At 45.7% G+C, this 18470-nt stretch overlaps 1 protein-coding gene across 9 annotated transcripts in view; it reads left to right on the top strand.

Moving 5' to 3' along the window:
- Positions 1-18470, top strand: part of tanc2 (tetratricopeptide repeat, ankyrin repeat and coiled-coil containing 2) — a 234334-nt gene that overhangs the window by 127752 nt on the left and 88112 nt on the right. For all 9 annotated transcript variants that reach the window (XM_031894275.1, XM_031894272.1, XM_031894277.1 and 6 more), the window contains one exon: positions 18291-18365. In XM_031894275.1, the coding sequence (XP_031750135.1) occupies positions 18291-18365 (75 nt within the window). The remainder of the gene's footprint in view (positions 1-18290; positions 18366-18470) is intronic.

Genomic DNA, 18470 nt, shown 5'->3' with positions numbered 1-18470 from the left:
ATGGTATATGACGGTGTGAAGTTTTGGGGCTCATTAGCTGTTCAGTGCTAACTTTTTCCCACTGCAGAAACTTTCCAACCAGATCCAATATGGCTGCAATTTCCTGTCTGTACCCCCCTCCCCTCCAAGTGATGCTCCCCTCAGTCTCCTTGTCTGCGCCGAATCCCAACTGCAGAGGAGGTGCTGGAGCTGATGGGTTAATGAAAAACGAAAGTGTCTGCACCTCCTCCTACTTCCCACCCCCCTGCGGAGGAGGCTCAAAGTGTGTCTGCAGCTGAAAGGCTGATGCGTAGGTACCTGTGCGCCCCAGAGGTTCATTGCACACACACTCTCACACACACAGACACACACACTGCAGTATGCACAAGGCTGGCATCCAGTGTGCTAACTCCACCACTGCTCTGCCTTGTTCCTCCGCCAGTGTCCTTCAGGAGCCGAGCAAAATGCTGCAGTCTTCTTCTTTCTCCGCTATCTGAGGTGGGTATCCCTTTCTCTGCTGCACATCTGCACTGTTTGTGTCCTGCCCAGGTGCTACGTTGGCATCTCAGTGCCTGCTGCTGACCTGGCACCTTGCATTCCGAGCGCCTCATGGCTGGTGCAGTCATATTTCATCCTATGGGGAAGGTTCCGCTTGCAACTCCAGGCATTTCCTTTGTACCTAGGAGGCTACTTATATTCCCGATTTCTTCTTGGCACCAGTGAATGAAGTTGGGATGCTCTTAGTCTTTAGCTTGGATGGGTGCCCAGCTGTATTTATTTAATGGGAAGGCTGTAAATGGTCCTACTTGTGTACCCTTCCCAGGGCTGAACTCATTCAGGGTCATGCTCTGCTGGAGTTTTAGGATCTCATTCATTAACATTCCCCACAGGCTAAATAGTGTGTCCTACCCTGACCTTATAACCCCTTATATATTAGGTTCTCCCATTCAATAAAAGGGTTAATTCTATCTGTAGGGGCACAGGGAAGAGGCTTTGTGGTGTCCAGGTGGGCTTAGATGTTTGCACTGCAAGGTTGAGCCCTTTGTGCATGAGAGAAGCTGCATTTGGGGTTGGTTGCTGGGTGGGGTAGTGGGGGCATGTTTGCAGGACCCCCAGCATCACAGTTGCCCTTAGGATGGCTCTAATTTAACCAGTTATGTAATTTCTGCCACCTTTAAGCTGTTATGCAGCTTTCTTAATGAAATTAAGCCCCTGCCTCTGTAAAAGAGGGTTCAGCCCTTTTCTGTTGCAGTGCCCATCTCTCAGAGGTAGGTTAGACTGTGTTGCAGTGCCCATCTCTCAGAGGTAGGTTAGACTATGTTGCAGTGCCCATCTCTCAGAGGTAGGTTAGACTATGTTGCAGTGCCCATCTCTCAGAGGTAGGTTAGACTGTGTTGCAGTGCCCATCTCTCAGAGGTAGGTTAGACTGTGTTGCAGTGCCCATCTCTCAGAGGTAGGTTAGACTATGTTGCAGTGCCCATCTCTCAGAAGTAGGTTAGACTATGTTGCAGTGCCCATCTCTCAGAGGTAGGTTAGACTATGTTGCAGTGCCCATCTCTCAGAGGTAGGTTAGACTATGTTGCAGTGCCCATCTCTCAGAGGTAGGTTAGACTGTGTTGCAGTGCCCATCTCTCAGAGGTAGGTTAGACTGTTGCAGTGCCCATCTCTCAGAGGTAGGTTAGACTGTGTTGCAGTGCCCATCTCTCAGAGGTAGGTTAGACTGTGTTGCAGTGCCCATCTCTCAGAGGTAGGTTAGACTGTGTTGCAGTGCCCATCTCTCAGAGGTAGGTTAGACTGTGTTGCAGTGCCCATCTCTCAGAGGTAGGTTAGACTGTGTTGCAGTGCCCATCTCTCGGTGTCAGAGGTAGGTTAGACTGCGTTGCAGTGCCCATCTCTCAGAGGTAGGTTAGACTGTGTTGCAGTGCCCATCTCTCAGAGGTAGGTTAGACTGTTGCAGTGCCCATCTCTCAGAGGTAGGTTAGACTGTGTTGCAGTGCCCATCTCTCAGAGGTAGGTTAGACTGTGTTGCAGTGCCCATCTCTCAGAGGTAGGTTAGACTGTGTTGCAGTGCCCATCTCTCAGAGGTAGGTTAGACTGTGTTGCAGTGCCCATCTCTCAGAGGTAGGTTAGACTGTGTTGCAGTGCCCATCTCTCGGTGTCAGAGGTAGGTTAGACTGCGTTGCAGTGCCCATCTCTCAGAGGTAGGTTAGACTGTGTTGCAGTGCCCATCTCTCAGAGGTAGGTTAGACTGTTGCAGTGCCCATCTCTCAGAGGTAGGTTAGACTGTGTTGCAGTGCCCATCTCTCAGAGGTAGGTTAGACTGTGTTGCAGTGCCCATCTCTCAGAGGTAGGTTAGACTGTGTTGCAGTGCCCATCTCTCAGAGGTAGGTTAGACTGTGTTGCAGTGCCCATCTCTCGGTGTCAGAGGTAGGTTAGACTGCGTTGCAGTGCCCATCTCTCAGAGGTAGGTTAGACTGTGTTGCAGTGCCCATCTCTCGGTGTCAGAGGTAGGTTAGACTGTGTTGCAGTGCCCGTCTCTGAGGTAGGTTAGACTGTGTTGCAGTGCCCATCTCTGAGGTAGGTTAGACAGTGTTGCAGTGCCCCATCCCTCTGAGGTAGGTTTGACTGTGTTGCAGTGCCCGTCTCTGAGGTAGGTTAGACTGTGTTGCAGTGCCCATCTCTGAGGTAGGTTAGACAGTGTTGCAGTGCCCCATCCCTCTGAGGTAGGTTTGACTGTGTTGCAGTGCCCGTCTCTGAGGTAGGTTAGACTGTGTTGCAGTGCCCATCTCTTTGAGGTAGATTAGACTGTGTTGCAGTGCCTGTCTCTCGGTGTCAGAGGTAGGTTAGACAGTGTTGCAGTGCCCCATCCCTCTGAGGTAGGTTAGACTGTGTTGCAGTGCCCGTCTCTCGGTGTCAGGGTTAGGTTAGACTGTCTGTGATGCAGTACTAGAGAGAGAGATATTAGCCCCTTGTAGTTACCATTTATTAGTACTAAAGAGCAATTAGCCCAGTGCCCATTTATTGGTATAGAAGAGATGAGTCCCTCTATGAAGCAGTGCCATTTATTCATACCAGAGAGCGATTAGCACAGTGCCCATTTATTGGTACAGGAGCTAAAGTAAGTCCCCATTGTGCCCCTTTTACTGACAATTGAGAGAGATTGGCCCCTGTATGTTGCAGTGCCTTTTATTTGTACAAGACTGAAGTTAGCCCATGTGTGTGGCAGTGCCCATAGTGCTAGAAAGTGACATTAGCCGCACTTTGTAGCGACGTCCCTCTTGAGCCCCACTTCGTCTCGATATTCTGCATGCAGTTACATTTTATAAGCGGTTGGCATAACTACCAGCTAATACTGGCACTGAGTTATGGTAGGGATTGCATATGACAGACTCATGTATGACCCCATGCTCATTGTATTTAGAGGGAAATAGGGGAGCAGCTGAAAGGGGGAGCGTTAGACATGGTTGGGCAGAGGGAAGAGGGGGGGGTCATTCTCTGTTATGCAGATAATTCCTTAACCATCCATAATTCATCAGACCCACAGTGATTATGACTGTTCACTGTTCTCCTTTATGGAAACCATCAGAGACCTGCAGCTCAGACTCTTTGCCTTCTTCTGAAGCGTTTTCTAAACCCCTGCCCCCCTCCCACTGAGAAAGAAATACCCTCCTATAGACTATAATTGTAATGGCACTGACCCTAACACTGCCAAATGCCTTACAATAGGCAATAATAGTGATCACGCTGAGCCAAACGCTGGCCAATACCGATCAATAGACTATAATAGTAATTACCATTATAGTTTATTGATGGGCATTTGCCAATATTTTACCACCCAACCATTAGTACATTTGTAGTCACATGTCCCCTTTAACCCAAGCTACATGGTTGTAGCTTCCCCCAGTGAAACACATTAACCCTGTAATTGCTGTAGATGTCTGTGTGCTCGGTAGTGTAGTAGCGCAGCCTGCTTTATCCCACGTGAGTATTCTGTAATCCCAGCAGGTCGGCTTTGCCCTCTGAGACTGTGTATAAAGATAATTAAATCTTGCACAGCTCCGATGGCTGATAACCTATCACTTGGCATTGTAGCGCTAATTCATGCTAATGAAATCCTCTCATCAGGATGAGCAATCAGGTCTCATGTTGGATATTTGCTTTGAAATCTGTGAGTCAGGGTTCCATCCCTATCCTGTGCTGCTCTTGGGGGATACAGTCACATCTGGGGACCCCCTTTACAGCAGGAGAGTCACAGTCGCTTTAGGTCTGTGTCTGTGAGTCCCACTTTTGTCTCATAATTAATCCCTACCAACATTCTATCCCTTTGGAAAGACCAGGAGCAAACCAAGGAAATATAACCTATTTAGTGGGATATACTGGGGTAATTGAATGTTTCATGCCCAGAACATGCCTTTTTCCCCCAAATTGTACATGTTCATATGTATCCGACCAGGGCTGCCGTCAGGGGGCCCCAAAAGGAAAACGTAATAAGTTGCAGAAAGGATAGAAATTGCGACAAGAGGATGGGTTTGGCCTAATGGGGGAGTGGCTAGGCAGAACAGGGGAAGAGCAGGGGTGCGGCTGTGCATGCAAGGGGCTTCTCATTTTCATCTGAGCCCCATTTTACTTGTTGGCAGGGCTAGACTTGCCACATTACTTCCATGACAGGTCCAGACAAGGGGGCTAATGGCCTTGAAGTCAGGGACAGGGTAATGCCATTGAGAGGCGGAGTCATGACATCAGACAGGGTGCCAATGATTGGTTGGCTTACACATCAGTCAAGCAGACTTTTATCCAGGTTTGTGACCTAGACAGGCAGTTTGAACTACATTGTCTGGTTTAAAACTGGACAGATGGCAACCTTAGGCAGGGGCCCTTCCCCCAATGGCACCCAGGTAAGCAATGGACTAGTAATTGGGGCCTCTGGGAGGATGACCCTATTAACTTAGTAGTATGGTGTCCTATATCTGCTAATGGTAGACCTTGTTGACCCACAGAACATTTCTTCTCTGTGTATTTGTATTTATACATATGATTGGTACTGTATGCCTAGGTCATCCTCTATAGAACCCAGTGCAACAGCACCTCTAGTGGCACCTCTAGTGGAATATGATAATAGTGCTGCTATAGTAAAGCAGTGATCTCTATGTATAATGCAGGGATTCTTAACCTATGGGTTGGGCCCTCCAACTAGGTCCCAATAATCCTCTTTAAGGGACATAAGTGTCTACAGTAGGAAATAGCAAATACAAGAGGTGCATCACTGGTGGATTGTGTTATTGATTCTGGAAATAATCAGCGGTTGAAAGGCTGGGAGCAGGGCCCACTTTTAGTGGTGGTGGGACTCTTTAATTGATATTAAATAATACTGTCCAACCTATTGTCCTCCTGTGGGTGCTGGGAGTTGTACCTCCACACTGACCAATCTGTAGCCCTGATGTAGTTTTTCTTTCCTTAGGCCAATGGCCCCCTCCAAAGGGTACTTGCCTGGACCATAATGGGTGTTACAACTGGGGGGGGGGCTCCAGAATATCTACACCACTTTTGATTTTTCTTGCTGATTGGGGATAGTGTGATTTAGGTCAGTAGAGCGGCATTCTTCCTGTGAATCATTACTCTTATCGCTGCCAACCAAATGTTCCTCCTTACAGCTACTGTACCCCCTTTGCCAGGGAGAAGGTACTAAATACATACACCATAGCCCCTTTTTCTTGCCGACACCAAGCTGCTTGTTTGATTGCAAGCTCTGCTGGTGCTGGTTTGGAAATGTCAGTCCGTGCTGCAATTGCAGAGAGGTCAGTGGGCGCTTGCCAGCTTTAAATATTCATTATTCATGCCTAGCCAGCTGGCTTCATTGTAATCACTGCGCAGCCGCCATGCCCTCATTGGCAGGAGCCTGTGAAATATTTACTAGGTAAACGTAACGTTTGCTGTTCAGGGCTCGGGAAAATGATGCCAAGTTTAATATTATTGTGCCTTTTTTTTTCGTTTTCTTTCCCTTTTAGCACATGTTAATTAATCTGGCAGCGTGCGGTGACAAGGTGATCACATGCCCAGAATAGGCTTAACACTATGCATGCCGGGGGGGATAGGCGAGGCTCTGCAGAGCAGTTAAAGCTGTGGCTGGCGGAGTAAGATTTCCAGCAGATGTGATAAATTATTCATGGCAATTTGAATATTAATCCCTCTTCACGCCAACGAAATTTGCAATGCAATTTTTTTTTTTTTTTTTTGCCTCCTGATGTCAGTTCACTGCGGAAATACGTAAAAAAGGGAAGATAGAATGTGTTTTGCTTGCTCACTTTTGTTTATTCATACTGGTTGGAATTAAAGAAGCCAGTGTCACAGAGGGCTGTTGCTGCACTCCAGTTGGTTCAGAGCTGCTACTTCATTCCATGTCCATTTTGTCCCCTATTCTCACCTTTATTGCCCATTAGGCTGGGACCTCCAGCCACATTCTGTGCCACCCTAAGCCCCCCAGAACAGTCCATCTTGCTATATTTCTATTTATACTTATAAGTGGGAGCTGCTGTTTACCGTATGACAGTATGAGCTTGCATTACTATGCCCCTAAGTGCCCCTTTACTTGGCACCTTACCACCATCTTGCCCTACTGTGCATACGCAGCTATACCCCTTCTACTGGCACCATCTCGTCTTACTATACATACCAACCAATCATGACAGCTCCCTCCCCTGACACCATCCTGTTTTACTACACACACTATCCCATGCATATCTGGCCTGGGGTTCAGAATAGGCCCTGGCATTTCAAATACACAGAGGGCCCCCCACCAACCCAATAAATAGTGACTGTCTATGGCATCTTACAGCAGCCCCTCTGGCATATGGCGGAACCCACAAATTGCCAGTCCGGACCTGATACCACAGTTGCAGTTCTGTCTCCTGAAAACCTCTTGCCTTGCTATACACTCTGTCCCTCATTTGGAACCCCCTACCCCAGCACCAAACACCTTTCCTTATGTTATCAGTTTCATCCCTTTTACCCCAATACGGTCTTGCTTTATGGCACAAAATGCCACAGTTGTAGCTGTGACTGACACATCGGTGGCAGTGGGAGCTAAATTATTGGGGTGCAATAGATGTTCCTGACTCGGTTTTAGGTATGAAAGCATCTGCCACATTCTCTGAGCTTTTCATTATGATCCAAGTGCCCCCACTGCACCCCCTCACTCCCACCGCCCAGTAATTATTGTGGAGTCGCAGTGATTTATTCACATTAATATCCCGACTGCCCGTTAAACTTGCGGTGACGTTAGGGCTGGAACGCATGTGCTGAATATTTATGAGGCTGCCACATCACATTAGTTCCGATTAAAGAGAAGATCTTGGCTGTTTGAGTACGGTCGGGCGGAGGGCGCAGTGCTCAGCTGTTGGCCCTTTTACACCTGTTGTAAAATCCTCCTGCCCCGAGCTGTTAATTCCAGGATTATTATGGCCTCTGTGTGCTGCAGAATGGGCTGTTTGTACTGGCCTGTGTCTTATTGCTCCGTCACTCATAAATACTCTGTACGTGTCTTGGTGTGAATGGGAAATCAGATATGGCAAGGAGCTGGCTGGATCCTGTGCTGTTCTACCATCCACCATCTCCTGAAATTGCCTCTTGACTCTACCCTGGAATTGTTTCCTTTGCCTTGCTAAGCTTCCCTATCTTTATCCGATCCTGCACCGATGGAAGCAGTGGGTTTCAGAGAGGATGTAGGACCCCTGTGGTCTGCATTCTCTGTTATAGCTAGAATATCTGCCATAAAGCATAACACAACTGCTGCTCAGAGAGTTGAAGGAAGGAGCTTAATTACATTATACTTTGCACAGTTACTGCAAACTTTTCAATTATTACTCCACTTTTCCAAAAAACTATTGTACTTTACTAAATATCGCACATTACTTTATGGCATGTATATTGTTCCTTATGGCCCTCAACCTCTTTAAAGGCTCCATAGACTTCCCTGTGCAATGGTAAAATTAATATTATTGGATAAGCAAAAATCTTTGGGGGTTACGTAATACAAGGTACTAAAGGCGGCCTTATATGTTAAGATCCGCTCTTTATGCAAGGTCACCAAATCAGCGGATCTTCTCCTGATAGCCCAAAATTTGATTGTTTGGCCCTGGGCCGCATCAATAAACAGGAAAATCAAACCAGTCCGATTGGCACCTGGGCAATTTATGGGCAGACATTGATTGGGGAGGTCTGTCGGGACCTAAATCGGTCTAAAGCTGGCCATACACGCACCGATAATATCGTACGAAACCTCGCTTCGTACGATATTTGGTGCGTGTATGGCAAATCGGTGAGTCGACCAATATCGCAGGAGGCTGCTGATATCGGCCAGGTTTAAAGATTTTGATCTGGCGCCATAGAAGGCGCCTGAGCAAAATCTGCCGTCAGGGCTGAATCGGCAGAAGGGGGTAGAAATCCTATTGTTTCTCCCTCCTTATCTGCTGTTTCAGCCCTGAACGGTTAGTGGCTGATTGAACAATCTTTCGTGCGACAATCGGTCCCAAGATCCCAAATCGCCACGTGTGTGGCCACCTTTAGGGTAAAGACACATGGGGCTACTAGTAGCTGCTACTAAAATAGACAATGCTGATCATATACTGATAATTGTCTTTACGTGTGTTTTGGCAGAGGCAATTCTTAGTAAAGTCTATGGCAGGGTATTTTTACTGGTAACCTGTTTAAAAGCAAACATCTTATTGGTTGCTATGAGTTACGGCTACTGTGCAAACTTAGTGCTTCTTATTACATTACATTATTAGTCTCTTACAAAATGTTGTGCCATTTCAAGGAAAGAAAAGGGCTCTATATAGACAGTGTCTGATTCCCCTCTGTGCCTCCTGCCATGAATGGATTACAGACCTCTATATGAAGTACATATAGAGACCTTAAAAGGATTCATTTGGATCTGTTGCCCAACATTAACCTGGGAGAGGACCACCTGGGGTGGAACAAGTTGATCCTATTTACAGCCCCATTCTCTGCTCTGTTTACTAATGGGAGCTCAGAGCCACTGGCTGATTTGCACCCTTTGTTCACAGTTGATTTAGGACCAACTTTAATTACAGGGCGTGTGGGCTCACTTTCTCCAGGGGATTGGTTCTGATGTATTTGCATTTATGTTTGCATACGTGCTTCTGTATATTTAAGGGTGATGACACCCAAAGTTTGCCAACTCCCATCGACTTAAATCAGGAAACCCCTCCCATCTGACCCTTGCAGCCGTGTATGTTATGCCCTGTGTCCATAAAGCTGATTAAAAAGGTTAATTTGCCCTCACACCATTAGTTCTGCATGATGGCACCTTAGTCCCTGGCCTTTGTTTCCCCTCGTAGTCTGTTTGTCTGCCACCTCCTCTGTCTGTGTGTAGCACATTGTTCTGCCGGTGGGAGAGACACCCTACTGATTACGTAGAACCTCACCTATATCCCTCGCCCCTAGGTTAGGTGGCCGGACGTGAATGGGGAAGGGAGAACGCCTTGTTCCAGGCACACACCTCTTATAGAAACGATTATATCACTTGCTCCAGGCTGGTTTGGGGGTGAGGTCCCACCCTGCCGTTCATACTATGTCTGGTGTCGGTACACGGCAGTGTCTCCTACAGGCAGGCAGAGCCTGTGCCCCCGGACGCTGTAGGCAAGACCCTGTTTAGAGAATGATCTCATTTAAGGAAAGCCACATACCTTACCGACATGGCTTATGTCATGGGAAGCCCTTTGAAGAGAAGCCTGTTGAGCAGCCTTTCTGTAGAGCACATAAAGGTAAATAGACAATGATTATGAAAATATTTTGCTTTCCAAGTACTTCCCCTTAAAGGGGAACTTCATTTTAATGTGACATTTCTAATGGAGTAGTGATTATAACTGCACTCTCATAGAACTCATAGAAATCAGAGGCCAGAGGTTTTTAATGCCCACCCCCATGCCATTCTCCAGTGCATGCCTCTCCAGTGCATGCATTGCATTGAAACTACGGCTGATACATTAGTGTTTTCCTATATCTGCAACCTTGTTTGAGGGGCACACACCAGGTGATCTTTACCCCTTAATGAAAATTATAAATAAGACTTCAGTCATGCAGAGCTCAGGGTGCCAGTTCAGATGCCCAGGTGTATGTATATACAGGCTTTGCTGCTGATGTGTGGCTAGTTGCAATGCTGGGAATAAATGCTGCGTAGGAATATGGCATAGTTACGGATCAGGAGAAAAATGCTCTAAAGCGCTTTCCTTCCTTCTAATTCAGCACCTGCCCCCTTCCCCAGGCCCCAGTGTCTCATATCCCAAATTCCTAGCAAGTTTTCTATAAAGCCTGAAACTGAGAAGCCAAACTGCCAATAAATAAAGGTTGCGCCAATCAAAGGGTATATAATCCCAATAATGTTATTTTACCAAATACAGATAACTGTAAAACCACCAGCCATTTTTTATGAATGTATGGGAAACCATTGATAGCCAGCTTTACTGTACTTTAAATTTGTACCTACTGGCAAGTTCCCCAATCGGCTTCACAATTTGGCCTAATATAGGCAAATTATTTTAATTTTCTTGGCTAGTCGGATCAGAGAACTGCATCGGCTCATTGTCCCCGGACCGACTTTACCTATGCCCGTCATTATAATTTGATCGTTTGGCCAAACGATCGAATTACCCTGGATTCTCCCAATATCGCCCACCCGTAGGTGGGGTGTATGGGGACCTTTAGTCTTACTGGGCAGCTTGTCTTAATGATGCAATACTTGTTCCGGCGTGTCCTATTCCCGCCATTGTAATTTGATCATTTGGCCCATGGGATTACTCCCTTTACTCTTGTTTGGAGACCTTGCCTGACTAATAGATCTAAGTGTATGGCCACCATAAGAGGCCATGTGCTCTGTGGAACTGAACTTATAATAAAAGTAAATTATAAGTTAAATGAACAATTATAAGGAAAGATTTCCATAATGAATAAAAAAGAGAAGTAGATGTTGGATATGTATATACTTGCCGTGGGCATAGAATAGCTGGAACATATAAAGAGACATTGGATATTGGAAAGTGAAGGCATGCTGGAAGGGAATGGTATACTTTCTCCAGAGGAAGGAACACTCAAATTGATGGTCTGACCAAGGAGAAAAGTATAGAAGGAGATGGTAGAGTATAACTTTCGAGATAGATATAGGGTGCTGTGCAAAAGCTTCGGATATCCGTCATCTAGTCAATCGAGCGCCATTGAAGGCGTCCAAGCAAAATCTGCGTTTAGGGCTGAATCGTCAGGTGGGTGTACAATCCCTATTGTGTGTCTTTGCCCTTAAAGGACAAGGAAAGGCTAAGTCACTTGGGGGTGCCAAAATGTTAGGCACCCCCAAGTGACTTAAATCGCCTACCTTTTACCCCGGGCTGGTGCCCCTATTAGGAGAGAACAAATTGATTAAGGTGTGCTACACAATGGACAAACCGGCTAGTTGTAGCCCCAGGTGCAAGCTGAACCCTCAGCCAGGGTAAAACAATATCCAGGATAAAATGAAAAAACAGCAGCACTCCGGAAATGTTGTAGAAAAAAGTGACTTTACTCAAGTGCACACAGCAACGTTTCGGGCTTAAACCAGCCCTTTATCAGGCTTGATAAAGGGCTGGTTTAAGCCCGAAACGTTGCTGTGTGCACTTGAGTAAAGTCACTTTTTTCTACAACATTTCCGGAGTGCTGCTGTTTTTTAATTTTATCCTGTTAGGAGAGAACAGCACCAGCACGGGGTACCTGTAGCGAGCGCTTCCTCCTTCTTATTCGCGCTGCAGCCAATTGTCCCAGACAAACGCATGCGCAGTAGAGGGAAAAGCCGACTTCTCTGTTCAAAGTTAGGCTTCTCACTCTACTGCGCATGCGCGCGCAAGCGAAAAGGAAGGAGGAAGCACTCACAGCTGTCCGGGACAATTGGCTGCAGTGCGAATAGGAAGGAGGAAGCGCTTGCTACAGGTACAGGTGCTGTTCTCTTTGTACAGGGGCACCAGCCTGGGGTAAAAGGTAGGCGATTTAAGTCACTTGGGGGTGCCTAACATTTTGGCACCCCCAAGTGACTTAGCCTTTCCTTGTCCTTTAAGGGCAAAGACACACAATAGGGATTGTACACCCACCTGACGATTCAGCCCTAAACACAGATTTTGCTTGGTACCCCGGGCTGGTGCTGTTCTCTCTGTACAGGGGCACCAGCCCGGGGTAGAAGGTAAGCGATTAAAGTCACTTGGGGGTGCCTAACATTTTTGCCTTTCCTTCTCCTTCTCCTAAAGGTTTGAGAGACAACAGTAGGAATTCCCTAACTGTGAGGCTCTCCCTCATTGGGACCTTGGAGCAGTGGCTGGGGCACATCAAGGCCAGCTAGATACATCTAAAGGTGGCCATACACGTGGCGATCCGACGATGTTTCGTACGACCATCGGTCGCACGAAACATCGTAAGATCCGCCACACACCATTCAGGGCTGAATCGGCAGGTAAGGAGGTATAAACAATAGGATTTCTACCTCCTTCTGCCGATTCAGCTCTGAAGGGAGAATTTTGGTCAGGCGCCTTCTATGGCGCCCGACCAAAATTTTCAAACTTGTCCGATCGGCGAGTCGTCCGATATCAGCAGCTTCCTGCAATATCGGTCGACTCGCCGACATGCCATACACGCACCGATTATCGTACGAAACGAGGTTTCGTACGATAATATCGGTGCGTGTATGGCCACCTTAAGAGTGAAGACACACAGGGCTACTTAGTAACAGCTACTAAACGCCAGAAAATACCCTGCCATACTCGGGCAGATTGGTCCCTTAGACCAATTCGGCACCCCCTAGTAAAATAGACTTTACATGTCCTTTAAAGAAGTGGTTCATATTTCATCTAACGTTTAGTATACTTTGGAATGGCTGATCCTTAACAACTTTTTAATTGGGCTTCATTTCTTATTTCCCATAGTTTTTGAATTATTTGCTGTTTTTTTCTCTTTCCAGCTTTTTAAAAGGGGGTCACTGACCCCCAGCAGCCAAAAACTATTGCTCTGTGTGGCTACAATTTTATTGTTATTGTTACTTTTCATTACTTATCTTTCTAATCAGGCCCTCTCCTATTCATTTTCCAGCCTCTCTTTCGAACCACTGCCTTGTTCCTATGGTAATTTAGACACTAGCAACAGATAGGTGCTTAGATTCCAGGGAGATTCTGGGGAGCTGCTGAACAAAAAAAGCTAAATCATTCAAAAAAGACCAATTGGAAATTGTCTCAGAATATCAAGCCCCATGCTAAAGTTAATTTTGAACAAGCCCTTTAATAGGGATTTGGGTAAAGTGCAAGAGGCCTGTTCCAACAACCATTTCTTGGGTTAGAGATACTGGAGTTCAGTATGCAGAAGCCCCCCAGATTTCTTGCCCTTGTTACCCATGTTGTTCATTGCAGTTCATTGCTCAGGCTGTATCCCAGTACATTATGGAGGATCTATATGAAGTCCTAATTTGCTGTGCATGGCAGCCTGCATACACTGAATGGCCTTCTCTGCATTAACCTGCGTCTCCTCTCTCCGGGAGCCGGCGCTGCATTGTTGTGACATCACCATGTATTATAAATATTATATTACCATCCGGCACTGTGAGGCTCACCCTTGTGCTACCTGCAGACAGCGCTCATCTGTCATCCAGAGACTGTTTACGGCAGCGCTTAGCCGAGTGATGATTTCCTGCCGGAGAAAGATCCAAGGGAGACTCAGCAGGATATTAAGGAATCAGGATTCTAACCCAAACTGATGTTTTTTTAATATCTCTGCTGTGTCTGTGCGCTGCTGCTATTTCAGTGACGCCAGGTCTGTATCAACTGCTGTAATGCTGCTAGAATAGGGGAATGGCTTTAAAGGGACAATATACATCTTATTACGTATGCCAGGTATGCCCTCCAGAGCTGGAGGTCTGTATCAACTGCTATAATGCTGCTAGAATAGGGGCAATGGCTTTAAAGGGACAAAATACATCATATTACGGGTGCCAGGTATGCCTTCAGAGCTTGTACCAAGCGACAGTTGGGCAATACTCATATGAAGCTTTACTGTCGCCACCTGGTCCCACTTACTGTCACTTAACTTAAAAACACTCGTTTGCCCCCAGAGAATTCAGCCTACATTTGTGTGATTGTGGCTGCTAGGAAATTAGATAGAGCAAAATAAATTGATTTACTCCAGCGGTTAAGTAGAGTCGTTACAGGGGATCATTAATATTAGTTCCCCTTCTGTGCGATGTATTACGTAACCTGTCTCTTTCATTTGTACTTTTTGTCTAAGGAAGACCAAGCCCATTAACATGTTTTCATTAGTCTAATGGCCTTAATAGGGTCGGGGAATAATAAAAATGTGGCTGCTTACAGTTGGCTCTTAATGAAATGTTTCTGGCATTAGGGCACTCATGTCCCAGAGGTGGGCTTGCTGGACAGAAGGGTACAGATAGGAAGGTGATAGAGACGGGAGAGCTGGTTGATAGAGACGGGAGAGGTGATAAAGATAATGAAGAGAGATAGAGAGAGATAGGTAGGTAGATAGTGGAGCCTTAAGCTGGGCATACACGCACCGATAATATCGGACGAAACCTCATTTCGTACGATATTCGGTGCATGTATGGCATGTCGGCGAGTCAACCGATATCGCAGGAAGCTGCTGAAATCGGTCGACTCGCCGATTGGCCAGGTTAGAAAATTTTGATCAGGCGCCATAGAAGGCGCCTGACCAAAATCTGCCGTCAGGGCTGAATCGGCAGAAGGAGGTAGAAATCCTATTGTTTCTACCTCCTTATCTGCCTGTTTCAGCCCTGAACGGTGTGTGGCGGATCTGACGATGTTTCGTGCGACGATGGTCGCACGAAACATCATCAGATCGCCACGTGTATGGCCACCTTTAGTTTTATAGAGGTGCACCATTGATTTATGTTAATTGAGTAAGAATTGTTCATAAATTAGGGAGATGTTCCCTTAATATAAAATAGAATTAGTGTAAGCATGGCTAATTGGTTTAGCAATTGGCTAAGGTTCAGTGGAGGAAGAGAACTACATCTTATGGCCTTGGCATTGGGACACCTGGTTCTTTGCTTGTCACTTAGGTCACTATGTATTTCACTGCACAGTGCTGTTGTATGATTAGCAATGTGCAGCAGCCATGTGTAGCTACAGTGCCGCAACTCTCTCTAGATCTCCCCTATGGTGTGATTATGTATGCTGCTGTACTTACTGAATGCACGTTATGAGTACACCATGGCCTCCCCCCAGTACCGAGTATTCTGTGTGTGTTGGGAATATGGTGCTTTCCAAGGGAGGACTCAGGGCAGGTTATTGAGTGGAGGAAGGGTGTAGATGCAGCAAAGATAGAATAGATTAGACTGCACTGCAGTGTCTCTTTCAGCAGCCCCAATCTCACAGATATTCTCATGCGGCTCTGGATATCTGGAACATTGGCGCAGAAACCTATTGAACAGAATCCTAATAAAGATACTTGGAAAGCCGAGAATTGTGCCTGTGTTACTTATGCTAGGTGCCATGCCCTTACTAAAAATGGCTGCCTTGGGTTTTCATCCCCACCATGCTCAACCCTTGTAAGATTAAACACACAAGGAAACCTCAGGGCCACGTAAAGGCTTTAAGCACTTGTTACATATGAAACACTTTGGCAGTCATTATGTACTTTATTTATAAGCACCTGCCTTGGCTTTAAATCATACGTAGCAGTGAGAGGGAATCAATAAAACTGCTTTTGTGCGGCGTCCGGTCCATGAATTATTCTGTTTGCCTTCCATAAACTGAGCACGGTTACTGCTTTGCCTTCTTGTCAGCCGCTGCTGCTGCTCCTTTTATCTGTTGGGCAAACCTGTAATCACATCAAGGCTAAGTGCTTTCTAGGAAGGGAATAAATATAGTAGTGCAGCTGTATGTGCGTGTAGGGTATTGATAGATAGACTGCTTACTGACTGCGCTTACCCTTCTGTGTGAATGGAGCTGCTGTGTTATTGTTTTATAGAAAGGGGAGACTCCCAACAGGCTTTTAATTTGCAGTAACCTGCGCTTGTATTATCTGCAGTAGGGTTAGATCTAGACAATGGGCATTATAACAGGGGTGATACAGTTTGCTGGAGATCACTATTCTTATCTTATGCAGTTACAGAGTAGACTGAATTGAAACTGCATTCAGTGGCATTGTGGAGCTTTCATCAGTTGGGGGGAAACTATAACTGGAGCTCTCATCTCAACCAAAAAGTATTCCCCAGAGCTTTCATCTTTTGGGGAAACTGTAACCCGGAGCTTTCATCTTTTGGGGAAACTATAACCCGGAGCTTTAATCTTTTGGGGAAACTATAACCCAGAGCTTTAATCTTTTGGGGAAACTATAACCCGGAGCTTTAATCTTTTGGGGAAACTGTAACCCAGAGCTTTCATCTTTTGGGGAAACTGTAACCCAGAGCTTTCATCTTTTGGGGAAACTGTAACCCAGAGCTTTCATCTTTTGGGGAAACTGTAACCTGGAGCTTTCATCTTTTGGGGAAACTATAACCCGTAGCTTTCATCTTTTGGGGAAACTGTAACACAGAGCTTTCATCTTTTGGGGAAACTATAACCCGGAGCTTTAATCTTTTGGGGAAACTGTAACCCGGAGCTTTAATCTTTTGGGGAAACTGTAACCCGGAGCTTTAATCTTTTGGGGAAACTGTAACCTGGAGCTTTCATCTTTTGGGGAAACTGTAACCCGGAGCTTTCATCTTTTGGGGAAACTGTAACCCGTAGCTTTCATCTTTTGGGGAAACTGTAACCGAAACTTTCAATTCTCTGAAAAACTGTAGCCTGGAACTTTTATCTCAAAGGGAAATTGTAACCCAGAACTCTTATCTCACAGGGAGCTTTTATTTCTCTGAAACCATAAAAGGCTCCGAAAGGCTTTCAGACGGTAACAATAGAAGTCACTGGTGGAAAGCCGCTTGTATCGCTTCGGTAATCTGTAGTCGCACAGTTTCCTCCTTCAGGCAACTTTGTGCGACTTCTGTTGTTGCTGATGGAAAGCCTTTTTGAAACCGTTATTTGCCCGTGATAGCAGAGATCTATCGCAGGCGAGTAACTCGCTCCTTGGGTTCTTACTTAAGGCACCTTTCTATAGGAAAGCTATGTGAAAAAAACATTCTGCCTGCTTTCTGATGAGTGTCCACTCTTTCATTGTAACTTTTGGTTTGCATGAAATGAGAATACTTATGGAATTACTTTTTGATGTATGCAGTTTTAGGTTGACTGTGAATGTCTCGAGCATGTATTCCAAGTAGAACTTGTTTCTAGAGTGCATTATATGTAATATTTGATTGGTGGATCTCTAGGGATGTGGGAGAGCTATGCAGTTGTCTGACACCCTTCTGTTGTACTTTTGCCTGAAGTCACATATTATATAAACCTGAGCTTGCTTTGGACAGTGTTCTACTCTTCTGGTTTGGTCTATTGCTCATCAGCTTGGGAAACAGTGTATATTGTTAATGTTGCAGGTATCTCGTACAGATCAGGCACTATGTATTGGAACCTGAGCACCTGGTGTCAAAAATAATAAAAAAACAATTGAGCATTGGTATTGTGTTCCGTTTGGAACATGACTTCCAAACGGAATGAAGGATTATAGATTCAGTTCTCTGCCCTGGCTTTCCTCATTGTGACATGGATTCATGCTTTCATGGTACAGCCTTGTGGTGGACCCCAAACAGCTTTTTTTCTGTGGCAATAAAAAAAAAAAAAAAGGATGATATATTTACAGGCTTTGCACACCCACACGTGTATCTAATCTGGGAGTGTTTTTCTTAACTTTGTTTGTTAACTTTGTTTTCCTGGGGAGTAATGTGGAAGCAGCAGTGTGAAAGCTGCACCGAGTGACAAACTGTCTATTAGACTTCTACTGATAAACACTGTATTAAACCAACAGCAAGTCATTGTGCATATAATTCTGCAGTGCAGTTGCCCACCGGGGTAAAGCAACCAATCATTCTTCTGCTTTTTATCGCCTATGTGTACTTGACTGATCAAAGACAGTTGTTGATTGGTTGCAGGGTAAAGTTATTAATAAGGCAGCAAATACAAGGGCAGTGGCATCTAAATAGCTCTAAATATGGAAATATCCCATGAACCTGCCAGCACCTTTCTTTTGCCATAAAATGCTCCTGTTTGGTTGCTTTGGGTTCCTGCCACTGTCCATAAACACATCTATTACTCAATCTTCCACATCTAAAATTTGTTGATGTTTGGTTAATTGAGACTTTTCTCATGATATTATATTATTTTTCCTAGATGGAGGGAGCGAGGAACTCCAGGAAAGTCGGAGGCAGCACAGTGTAGACAGCCGCCACGGTCGGGCTGCCCAAGGTAAGAAAGATCCACTGGTCCCTGAGAGAGGAGGGATAGGCAACCTATAGCTGTAGAACTGCAACTCCCATAGTTTCTCTATTAGAATATGGGCTGATGGTTGAA

Source organism: Xenopus tropicalis, chromosome 10 (genome assembly GCF_000004195.4).
Source record: "Xenopus tropicalis strain Nigerian chromosome 10, UCB_Xtro_10.0, whole genome shotgun sequence".
In the NCBI taxonomy this organism is placed as follows: Eukaryota; Metazoa; Chordata; class Amphibia; order Anura; family Pipidae; genus Xenopus; species Xenopus tropicalis.
The sequence above is the reverse complement of the archived record's forward strand: the minus strand, read 5'-3'. Positions and strand labels throughout refer to the sequence as shown.